This window comes from Gastrolobium bilobum, unplaced genomic scaffold (genome assembly GCF_033153095.1).
Source record: "Gastrolobium bilobum isolate Gb01-03AN ecotype WA unplaced genomic scaffold, APGP_CSIRO_Gbil_v1 utg23084, whole genome shotgun sequence".
Lineage (NCBI taxonomy): Eukaryota > Viridiplantae > Streptophyta > Magnoliopsida > Fabales > Fabaceae > Gastrolobium > Gastrolobium bilobum.
The window spans coordinates 18,145-31,016 of record NW_026898803.1 but is presented as its reverse complement, the minus strand read 5'-3'; the positions used below and the strand labels follow the sequence as shown (position 1 = coordinate 31,016).

The 12,872-nt window shown below is 35.9% G+C and overlaps 1 protein-coding gene across 1 annotated transcript; it reads right to left on the bottom strand.

Moving 5' to 3' along the window:
- Nucleotides 1–1,400: 1,400 nt before the first annotated feature.
- Nucleotides 1,401–12,370, bottom strand: LOC133284260 (peptidyl serine alpha-galactosyltransferase). The gene is made up of 8 exons (XM_061481253.1): nt 12,000–12,370; nt 11,084–11,254; nt 10,432–10,675; nt 10,069–10,269; nt 9,295–9,770; nt 8,448–8,612; nt 8,027–8,270; nt 1,401–2,588 (listed from the first exon to the last, which is right to left on the bottom strand). Exons 1-8 carry the CDS (start codon nt 12,296–12,298, stop codon nt 1,887–1,889), a joined length of 2,502 nt encoding a protein of 833 aa, XP_061337237.1. The 5' UTR covers nt 12,299–12,370; the 3' UTR covers nt 1,401–1,886.
- Between the last annotated feature and the right edge of the window lie 502 nt (nt 12,371–12,872).

Genomic DNA, 12,872 nt, shown 5'->3' with positions numbered 1-12,872 from the left:
TTTTTACATTATGAGGTTATGTGAATTTGGTTTTGGTAGATAACAATTGTGTTTAAAATATTAATGGTCCGTGTAATCCGACTTCAAATCTAAATTTATTCACTCTTTCCAAGAATCGAATTTATTATTATTTAAGCATGTCAAATTCTAAAATTTAACTGGAATCAACAATTCTTGAATATTTTACTAAAAATTTGTAGGAGCTAAAAGAATGAAAACAACAATTCCATGACTAATTCTACAAGGACAAAAGGTTTATAAGAGAAAGTAGGTAGTTGTACCATGTTGTATATGGTGGAGATGTAACATGTTGAACAACCAGTAGTTGCAACGTTGCCTAGGCAAAATAATTTGGATCTGGACTCTCTATGTCCATGGTTGGTCAGACTATTATTAAATATATTGAGTTTTGTTTTTATCATGTTACACGACAACAAATCATTTCCTACACACTCATGATATATGTGGAGTCCATTAAATAGTGGAGTGAGAAAAAAAATTAAAGGTGAGACCCAGCTTGAATTGTGTGTGTAGGAAAATTGATTTATTGTCGTGTAACATGACAAACCATTTCCTCAAATATATTTGACAGAAAAAAAAATGAAATTATGCTTGGCTTTATAATTATGGGAAGAATGTACAAAGTTAGATGCGTGCATCAATAACAACATTAAAAAAAAAATTACTATATCAAATGGTGGTAGCTCAATTGACGCATGGGAGCTAAGCAGATGGAGATGAGAGCATGTGTTCGAATCTCCCAAGTACCACCTTTGGGAGGAGTTTAAAGCCTTAATTCTGAACCCGCGCCAAATCGGATTAGTTGCGAAGCAATGAACCGATTGGAATATTTTCAAAAAAAAAAAAAATTACTATTTTTCTTTTTTCTGATTCATAAAGGTTACATAAGGACAACCAATCACAAACTTTCAATGAATTTGACATAACTATTTTAAGTAGAACTTCATGAGATGCAGCCTAAAGTGTATTTTCGCATTTATTTTGATACATTTTCTTGAGACGCAATGTTGAATTAGAAGCATAAATCAGGTAGATTATGGCTATGTTCAAGTCTAACAAATCATTACTAATATACTGTGAAATATATCCAACATTAGAGAATGAGCAAAAATTATTTAATACAAGGCTAGAATGAGTTTGATCTAGGATTTTGTCTAATCATCAAACCCTACTTTCATTTATTTGTGTGATAAAATTAGCTATTGCACTCATTCCACCTTTTCTATTAATGCAAAATTGCAAAATAAGGTGAAAGGGCAATTAAGAACTAAATTAGTTAGTGAATGGTTATCTAGTTTACTTGGATGGACTAGCAACCCAAGGCACCATATGCTTGCAACAATTGATCTATAGAATTGTTGGTTGGTAACGTTGAAGTTTATCATAAATTACATAACCCCATTTTATTACAAAGTGAGTCTTTACAATAAGATTTGAGAGGGATATGATTCTTAAAAAAATTACATCAGAGCACTCAAAAAATGCCTAAAAAAATTTAAAAAAAAATAAGTGCACAGTATTTCACTCACCTATTCTGCTGGATAATACAAGTTGGTTTCAATCTCTTGCTCTACATAGCTAAGATATTATGATTTCTGGGTATAAAATATTACAAGCAATCTCAAATTTAAAGCAGTGGAAGATTGATTTCTCTTTGCAAATTTCTCAATCATTAATATCCATACACACAGTCTCAATTGGGAGGCCTCTTGAAGGGTCAGAAAGGCTGGCTTTGCAGGAATGAAGTCACACAGGCTCACTCAAGAAACATGCCTTTTAACCTTTAATTTTGTTATCCCTGCATGGAAGTCTTAAAATTCTGACCAACCAGCTTTACACCACGAGAAAGAAAAGGAGCACAATGTTTACAGAGGTCTGTCAACACCACCACCACGGCTGTACCGGTCGCGGCCATTCATTTCCATGACTCCTGAATGCAAGCTTCTTCTCCTTCTACTATGGTGCTTTGTTCTTGATCCTCTTCTTCTATGACCTGAATACAGCACAAAAATGACAACCAAGAAACCTATTCCAGAAAATGCCCACAAGAATATCACCCAAAACCTGAAAGAACTAGGCATCTCATCTTTCTGAACACTTGCCAATTCCTCTGAATGATTTGTTACCAATTCTTCTGAATGATTTGTTGAGATATGATTGTTCATTGAATTAGTACTTTCATCAACTTTGCCAAATTCCCTTGAGATTCCACTCTCCTCAGTTCCCTCCTCCCCTTTTGATGTCAACAAGGAATTAGTATTGGAGCACCTTCTCTTGTGATGCAGATTCAGTGCATCATTCAGCGTCTTTGCACATTCTATGCTGAGCAAGTCCCGCTGTAAATTATCGGCATTAGCTTGATCAAGTGTTGAGGGATCTGGTGGATCTGGGAACTTGGCCCAACATCTATTCACCATGTCAATCTCCCTCCAATCTGCTTTGTCAAAGCTCCAATTCCCAACACTGAATCTCAATCCATAATGAAAAACTCTATATTTGACACCCGGTGCGGGAATATATCCCGGATATATCAGTATCTCACTGCTTATAGTATGCCTTAATTTCAACTGCATCAATAACGTTACAGGTTATAGCAGTAGTGAAATTTTTTCATACTTTAAAGTGGAGGTAAGAAATTATGTAGCGTAACAATTCATAATGCAACACTCCATGAAAGAGAAAAACAAACAGCCGAATGATAAGGAATGAAAATTGATGCTCATTTAAATCCACAAATCTGTGTGTCTAGGAACAACTAGACCGAAATGCTTAAGTTAAAAGGGAAAATCCCGGTGCACAAAGCTCCTCTTGTGAGGATAGGGGTGAAAGTCAATTGTATATAACCGTTATATTTTTGCAAACAGGCTGTTTCCAGACTCGAACACCTGACCTTTTAGTCACGAGGAACAACCTTGTTGCTGCTCCGAGGCTCGCCCTCACCCAAATACTTAAGCTATAAAAAGAAAATCCATACCTTGTTACAATGTCATATATCCCTAATACAACCATAGGCAGATCAAAAAAATTCACCTGTTAGTATTTCCCTCTCAAAGGAAGCCCTTTTTGCTTACCACTTGGTCATATAGAAACTCTTAACACCATGTCAAAGACTAACTCTCTCAAACAATGTTCATTGGTCAAGGCTCATTAATAGTTTCAATATATCTAATATGTATCTACAAAGTATCACATTACCTCCTTTTGCACAAAACCATGCAATACCGAAAGAGTAGTCTGCATAGAAAGCTAATAGTACTACTTTAAAATCCTGCCACACCGAAAGTCTACTCACTGCCTTCAACTTTACAGAATGAAAAACTCAAGTAATTGTAATTACACTAAAATAAAAGAATAACTGGTAATGATGATGTGTACCATTTATATTTTATATTTATTATCAAAAAGTTCATATAGATATGATGAACAAATATAAAATTAGTATTCGATATTTTACTGATGTAAGCGTTGCAAATATTGTCCTAATTCAAAGTTTTAGTTTTATGCCTTATTAGATAAATATTTATTCAGATCGTAGGTCACAAGTTTTTTTTTCTCGGAATATTATGTAGTTAGTTTCAATTAAGATCTTTAATAGAAAATGTATATTTCTATTAGAATAAGCAAATAATTAGGATGATAACTAATTTTTTTATGCCTTGGTGATTCATAATTCTTTTATAAAAATATTCTTTTATAAAAATAAAATTAACATTTTTAAAACATAAAGAGACATAAAAAAATTGTATATTTCTATTAGAATAAGCAAATAATTAGGATTATAACTAATATTATGTAGTTAGTTTTTAATAATTATATATTTACATGTATGCCATATCAAAGATTTCTGATTTTGTATAGTATAAAAATTGCAAATTCTCAGCGTCAACTATTGAATACGACTATCATGCAAAAGCCTTTGGACTTGAAACATGACCAATGCAAAAGTTCACATTACCTTGTGCTAAAAAACTATTTAATAATGAAGAATAGGTGTAACAAATATCAAACTCCTAACTACTAGGTCAAAAGGCTCTAATACTATGTTAAATATGAACTCAATATAAAAGCTATTGCTCCTTGGAGATCTTCTCTGGGCACAAACCAAAGCAAGTATATAGTGTCAATCGTGGTGTCTTTCAATCTTAACATAAGAAACATGATATATGCAAAGACGCATGGACCCAAAAAAAAACAAAATACTACGAAGAACATATAGGAGTACATCTCCAAGAAAGAAAGCCTTACGACAAAGCACTGATTTCAATCTTATATAGAAAGAGCTAATGCTAATTTCACAGTGGCTTTTATAGCGGAAGGAGGAAGGTTGGATTTGCTATGCCATCTCAAACAATCAGCTCCCAAACTACAATTACAGCCGCTGGATTAATGGAAAGCGGGAGGTCCCGGCGGGTGGCCGGCCAGGTTTCCTCCTATTTGACCATCTCAATTATTATTGTTTTGAATTTCATGTGAAATTTGAGAAAATTATTTTACAATAGTTGGATTCATCCCCCTTTGCTTTGCTAAATAAAAAGAAGCATTCTAGGTCCATAAAGCAATATATATATATATATATATATATATATATATATATTCTCTTTTCTTCTTCGAATAAGAGGCAATAATAGAATGCACATCAACGAAAAGTACTTCTTTTATTAATAAATTAGGTCTTCGTTGTCCTTTCATAATAGATGGAGCAACTGCCATTCGATAGCAAATCAGTACAATCTTGTGAGCTATATTCACTTACGTATTAGGCATGCTTCGTCAAACCCTGACTATTCCTCTTTCATTGGTTTCTACTTGTCTGTTACTGGTTTATTTATAACCATCCGGAACTCCCCTTGGTCAATTGTCACTGTTAGGATGCCCCCTATTACCCAGGTGCACCACAGGAAGGGATGCAGGGGATTAAACACCTAAATTAATCCAGGAAGTGCGACTAGGGTTTTCGGAGGAAAAAGTTGTTACAATATTTTGAACAAGGGAAGCTTAATAGAACAAAAAAAGGAGAGGGGTGTATATATGCTGAGAATTAAGTAGAGTTTTGGAGAGACCAAAGCCGCTTAAAAGCTTTGAAATTATCCTTTCTTTTTAATATCTACTACTATAACTACACTATACCCATCTGATTCAATCTGATATCAAATTTACAGAGAATATATGAGTTTTTTATCCATCTTGTGTTAAGCTCTTTCTTCTGATTCCTAAGAATTGGTATCAAAGTTCTCGATATGGGAGTGGTGAATGGTGGCCACACGAAGGACGGAAGGAAATGTTGAGGCATTAGAAGAGATAATGACGCTCAAGCTCACAAAACAAAAGTGACATAGGAGGAGATACTACACCTTTTTCAAGGAGCATTCAGAGGAGGTGACCGACAGAAAACAGAGGGAGACATGAGTTGTTGCGGGGTGACCAAGAACTATGGTAGTTCAAATGGTAACCGAAGAACAGGAAGTGGCTATGATGTTGTTCCCAAAACCAGGGACGAAGGAGGAGGGAGACTAGAGATCCCAACCTTTTCCGACGAAGATGCTTACAGTTGGATCAATAGAGTTGAGCGCTACTTCCGTATGAACGTGATGCAAGCTCTAAAAGGAAGAGATTTAAACTGGTACCAATGGTGGGAGGGGAGGACCACTAACGCCACCTAGGCTATGTTTCAAGCAACATTAGTTAGGAGTTTCCAACCTTCATTCGCTAAGAACCCGTATGAAGTCCTACTAAGCTTGTAGAAGACGGGAAATGTGTCAGATTATAGGGAGGAGTTTGAGAACGTCGTAGTAGTCCTACTAAGCTTGTAGAAAACGGGAAATGTGTCAGATTATAGGGAGGAGTTTGAGAACGTCGTAGTTCCACTTCAATATGCATATGAGGAGATGTTGCGTGAGATTTGGATGAATGAGCTCCAAGCAGAACTAAAACTCAACTGACTTGATTTGCTATTGGATTTGATGCATCAACCCAACTAGTTGAAGAAAAGAAACTTACCAATGGCAAAGGAAGAATAAGGATGCAATTCAAAGGTGGGTCAGTGAACCGGAGCTCTAAACCGTTCTGGACGACCACTGAAAGCATAGTGTTTCGAACAAGCATGACTACTGAGGTCCTTAAGGGAAGCTATAATGCACGCAACAATGTGAGCAATGCAACCCATTGAAACTTTCCAAACACAAAGGACACAGAATTCTAGAAGCAATACACACTATAGACTGTCTCAGAAGGGGCTTTGTTTTAATTGTGATGAAAGATTCCACCCAGGGCATTCTATAAATTCAAACAGTTTCATATATTGTAGGAGGAAGAAAGGAAAAATGTCTAGGTAGATGCTCCTCTGAAGAACTCGAGGAGAAGGAACTCCAATTATTTTTGCATAACATGATAGGCATAACTTCGAATTAAGCATTGAAGCTGTGGGGAGAGATAAAAGGGACGAGGGTGATAATCCTCATAGATTGTAGGGCTTCTAGCAACTTCATTGGGAAAGGCATGGCAGGGGAGTTAAAATTGGAAGTCAGTGACACTCCCCAATACTATGTAGAAGTAGGGGATGGGCACAAAATCAAGTGCCAAGGAGTCAATATTAAGCTGCAAGGGATTATGATACAACATTCAAAGTCCAACCATAACACCAATATTCGACAGCATAACCCTTACATAAAACTCTTTTGTTCTACGGTCAAAAGTAGGGAAAAGCATATGATCCATTCAATTAAGCAATAAACACAGAGGCTTTACTTCAATTACCTATGCTAGGACGTAGCTGCAATCAATTGGCCAAGGCAAATAGAAGCTAGAGAAAGAGGAATAGTTAGGGTACAACAAAACACGCCAAATACGTAAGCAATTATAGATTACATGGGTTGTACTGATCCGATTTGGAGCTATTCGGCAACGATTGCTGCATTGATTAACGAGTATGCGGAGTGCCTCATTTACTTAGAAGGGAGAACTCTCCTCTAATGTGTTTTCTACTATTGCCTCCTATCCTGATAAAATGACCGGGATTAAGTTGTATGGTAATACCCATAAAAGCTACAATTTTATTCATTTTCTTTTTTTTAGGCTTTCTGGACCACCAATAAACAGAGTGCTTCTTTCCTATTTGGCAAAGTAAAGGAAAGATAGATCCAACTAGAGAAAAAATACTTTATCAAATTGCATAAGGAATTCAAAATATTGATACTAAGAAGGCCTAAGAGCGAGGAACCTAGGTAGTCTTTTGGGAGCACCTGTCTCCCATCAATCTAGCAATTGTGGCTGCAGCCATGCACCAAATCTTGGACTGCATTCGCGGTTGCGAAAACAGGAGGATGGCCCTCCTCCTTGAGTTGGAGGAGCATAATGTTCAAGCTGCCATAGCAAACCACCCCTTAGATAAATGAGCTTTAGCTCTTTCTATAAGATTAAAATAGAGGGAACTTTAACCAACAATAGTTTGTGCTTTAATATATCTTTCCAATATATCTTAAGTAAGATATTTTTAATTTATATTGTTTTCTTTTTGTGTTTTTTTCATGTATCATGTTTCTCAGTGTATTTAAAAAACAAAATATATATTGACTGGAGTTTAGGCCATCTGGAAAACCAAACCTACTTTCAGTTTGTGCGTTTGTTCTATGTCAGTGTGCTTCACCGGTATGTGTAGAAAAAAACGTCATAATCATATAAGTGAAATGACTTGAACAGAGAAGTGAAAGAAGCTATCACTGAAACTTGAGATTTGCTTGGTTTTTGCCCAGAGTAGATGCAATAGCCAGAGGAGCGAAAGGGTTCAGGTTCATATTCATCCTTGCTCTTTGAAAGAAGGTTTACAAAGCAAGTACTAGCAAGTGAATTAGGACATCTCCCACCAAAAGCCAAAGGAAAGCATCAATTGAAAATGTTGCAGGGCTAAGGGAGCAAGTTCGGAACTGAAACAGGTTGTATCTCTAACACTATGAAACCCATAATCATATAAACAGTGAGTATGCACGACAAGAACGTAAAAACAAAATACCTCTGCTGCACCAAATGAGTAACCATACATCTCACTAATCCACCCAGATTCATATATGTCTCCTGTTATATTTCTTGCATAATGAGCTCTATCAGCTCGAACCTCCTCAGTTTTATGCAGCCATAGCAAAGCGAATTTCCGGAGATCATCTATATGCATAATGATTACACCACCAACCTTGTCGCAAGCCTCAGGATGGCTAGTATGTAATTTTGCAAGCTCATTGTCACAGCCAATAAGGTATCTAGCATGTAAAGATTAAAAGAGATACAAATAAGTCATCATATTGAATATGCAAGATAAAACAGGCATCAAAAGAAAAATATGTTTGTATGCAGCTATGCAAACTGCAGTCATCAACATTGCATTTACATCAACATCAACAGGTCTTGTAAACATTAAGCAAATTCACCAGGCTTACTCATAGGGAGTTGAAACAGGATGGCCTCGAGAAGCTTTGAAATCCCACGGTGTGATTGGGCCTCTCAAAATCATATCAGCATCAAGAATCACTATGAATTCAGCATCAATAGTTACATGATTAAGCCAGTGAAGGACGGCAGCTGGTTTATTAATTGCTGGATACCTAAAACAAAACAGACAGACTATCACGTTTTTAAACTTATAGTCTAAACCATTCAGCAACTTGAAGCATTTAAAAGAGGGAGGCTCTAGTAACGGCACACTATTGAGTTGAGGCACAAGGAATCTTGTATATAATTTAAGCAGGAACGGCAAACATAAGGCAAAGATCATCAGTTTTATAGTATTGAATAAATAAGTGAAGTTTAATGTGGGTCCCACCAAACCCTGAGACTAAACCCATAACATTAATTTTAGGACATCAAAATCAAGCACAATATACAGTTATCAAATAAAGTTGCTCTGGATGTTGATTGTGAAGGGTTCAATTAACTACTTTAATAGGGAAATAATGTTAACTGGATATGTCTGGTATTAAGAGATTAGAGAGCATACTCAAAATAATGATAAAAACAATTCACTTGATTTCCAAGTTAAAAATCACACAGGCTAATTAGCAATTTAAAATAAATTATCATTGACAATGGGATTGAACTCATCAAAATTTCTTTTATGTAAATAAGCTTTGAGAATGATGCAAGAAAAGCTAGTCCTTTGCTCGTTCCATGATTGATATCGCAACTACTAATACCACTTTGTCCAAATCATAGAGTAATGACAAGCAGCTAACTGAAAAAGTTAAAATACAATTGAAAATTGAAAAACATAGACAAATACACAATTACCAATCTCCTGTTAATGGATGCTGACTCATGGAAGGGACATAATGGGTGGGAGCCAGGTCATGGCCTTTATACTGCCTTAAGCCCTCATCAGAGCAGCTAAGAAGTCTAGTGATATTTCCAGGCTGTCCACTTGTACTGAAACTGTGCATAAGGCCTACAGTCTGCCAATCAAAGTACGTGGTGCATTCTGTTGAGAAAACTGTATGGATTTTGGGATATGGCTTTCCAGCATCATGATCAACATGTTCTTCTATGGTATCCTCGATCATTTTTAAAGTCGCAGGAGTAGGATACTTTGGCTTAGTTAGTTCTGCAAAAGCTTTGCTTTTCAAAAAGCTCAAGTATTTGGACCATGCTGGTTTAGGGCAACCATCTGCTGCATGCTGCAATAAAAGACCTTCATTTATAATGTTTATGCACTCTATACTTAGAAATAGTCCTCGCCTTCGATTATGATCAAGTTCCAACTGTATTACCTGCAATAAGATACTTTCCAATTTCAGCAAAACTTGGAAAAACCTGATGTCATATTTATGAGCATAAATTAAGTATATTTGGACTAAAAGACAAAGTTTAAAACGCTTAGTATTAGAAAAACACATGCCATAGGAATATATGCTTGCTTATTAACAAATGATGAAGTATTAGTGTATTCCAAATACAAATGCTTTTCTATAACACAGGAATTCCTTCTCCTAAAAGACTAACGGACCATGGAAAAAAGAGCATATTTTTCTACCACCAGACACAAGTTTCCTCCACTGGTTTACATACCTCCCTGGGAAAAGGAGGTTCTGGAAATAGCCGACCACATTCATAAACAATTCCGTCATCATGGTGAGCCAGTTTATTGAATGACCAATTCCCCACACTAAATGGCAGCCCATAGTGAAGAAGAATCGGCTCAATACCCTCTCGAGGAACATAACCGGGGTAGATCATCAAGTTATCATTGATCTTGTGCCGAAATCCAATCTGTGAACAAGAGGGCGGAAGCAAAAGGGGAAGATAGAAAGAAGAAGGAAACATGAAAAACAATTAGTGAAAGTTGAATAGTCAAGCACTATAATGAAGTGACAGACAGTTAAGACTGCTAAAAAAGAAAGAAAGAAAAAAAATTCAAGGTATTAAACTCACTTCCGCAGCACCAAAAGAGTATCCATACATCTCACTGATCCATCCTTTCCCATAGATGTCACCAGTTATGTTTGTTCCCCAGTGAGCCCTATCTTCCCGTACTTCTTCTGTTTTTGAAAGCCACAAGGGGGCAAAAACTTTCAGGTCATCTATATGAAAGGCCAAAAGCCCACCAACTTTGTCACATAGTTCTGGGTGTTTTGTGTGCAGTTGAGCCAAAATATTGTCACAACCTATTAAGTACCTGGAGAAGGAATTTTGGTATATAGCAAGTTTAAATGGTGACCTAGAGAAAGAAAAACTGAATATATAATACAAGATATATGTACTACGTATTCAAAAAAGAAAAAAAAGATATATGTACTACTTCGAGATTCAATCAAGTTTCATAACTTCAAGCAAAGCTCTCTAGTTTCTGTTTTAACAAAGCCCCTATTCTCTGATTCATAATGTTAAGTGAAGACATTAAGGCCAAGGTAAATATAAAAGGCTTAGGCATCCAAAACTTCCATATTGCTAAAATTTGTTTGCTAAACATAAACTGCACTTTCATTAGCATCCTTCCAAAAATATCTGTAACGGCAGTGATGGATTAATATCTAGCTTTTTATGTTATATCACTAAAAGAAACAAGTAAGAAATTAGTGAATACCCATAATATGCTGCAACAGGTCTTCCTTTCTCTGCACCGAGTTCCCAAGGTACAATTGGGCCTCGGATTATCATGTCTGCATCCAGAATGACAACCCAGTCAACATTTTTTGCATCCTTACTATTTTTGAGCCAGTGTACGACCCCAGCAGGTTTGTTTATCGCAGGGTACCTGCATAGTGGATAGAAAATTTAGTTCTGATTCTGCTATCTTGGGAAAATGATTCTGCTTTTGTAATAAGGTATGCACGTGTCTTATTTGGAAAAGGGACATGTTAAAATCCAAAACACCCTAAAGGGGGATGGATAAGGGAAAGAACAAACACAATGCCAACGCACTAGCAGAAATATTTTCATTATGAAGCAATAGCAGTGAAATTACTTATCCAATACCCTGCACTGAATGGTCACAAGTGCAAGCTCAAAGGTCTTTTACTAATAAGGAAAACTATATATTGTTGACATCAACAAACTTCTTGTCAGCCTCAAAACTCATAACTACCCAGAGAAGCAGAAATCATAGCAACCAAACCAAGACTGTTGTATTGTACACACAAATCCAGAGCTAAATTCACAGAAACAATTCAGCTACCACAGCAACCCACATTATTTGCATACACTATTTCAAGAACTCACAGATCCTCACCCCATATATGCCTAAGAAAAAAAAAAAACAGCAGCAGCAGTTGCTATATAACCACACACAGGAACACATCATGCAGAGAGTTAAAAAAACGTACCAGTAAATAACACAGAACAAATAACACCAAAGTCAATGGCATTAACATCACTTCACAATAAACCACATAAAACCCATCTACATTTCTACATTTCACAATCCAAATTCAATAAACAAAGAACTAAAAAACAAAAAATGATGAATTTTTACTATTATTAGCATATTTTTTTTGTTTTACCAATCACCAGTTCTGGGGTGTCTGCTCATTGAGGGCACCTCAAAAGTTGGTGCCAAATGCATCCCTTTGTAATTCTTCTTCTCCTCATCAGTGCAACTAAGGAGACGTGTGATTGGTCCAGGTTGCTTGGCCTTCCTATAACTGTTCATGAGTCCCACCGTTTGCCAATCGAAGTAGTTCTGACATTCCACAGAGAAGAGGGTGTGGATCCTCCATGGATGCTTCCTTGCCGCTTCAGTAGTTCCAATGCTCACCAGACCCACAATCACCAACACCAACAAAATCGAAACTTTAGCCATCAAAGCTCGATTTCAGGGTCAGATTTCAAATGGGTATTGCCTGAAAGATCTGAATTTCATTTCATGCCTTAGATCTCCACACACAGCTTGTTATCGTTAAGTCAAAATTCAGAGATATCTATATATATATATATATATATATATATACAAATATGTATTTTATACTGTATTTAATAAATAAATAAATAAATAAATAATTACTATGACAAATGAATCTGGAAAGTGTTTGTGTAGTTGGTAATGGGAGTGTGTACATGTTGAATTTCAACATTTGGATTTTTTGTTCTTCTTTCTTTTATGTTTCACTAGCTTCAGTAGCTTACTACGACGAAACGTCGTCGTTTGGTTATATGTTTTGGCCAATTCATATTATTATTGTTTAAGGGAAAAACGTGTATCTTTTTAAAAATTAATGTTTTAGTTAAAATTAGTATTTTTTTATTCAAAATTTAAATTAAAAAATTCCCATTTTTTTCTTATGATTTTTATTGTATATTTATTTCTTTAATTTAAAATAACACAAGTCGATATCTCTTAAAATGATCAATATTTCATATTAGACTATGAAGTGCAG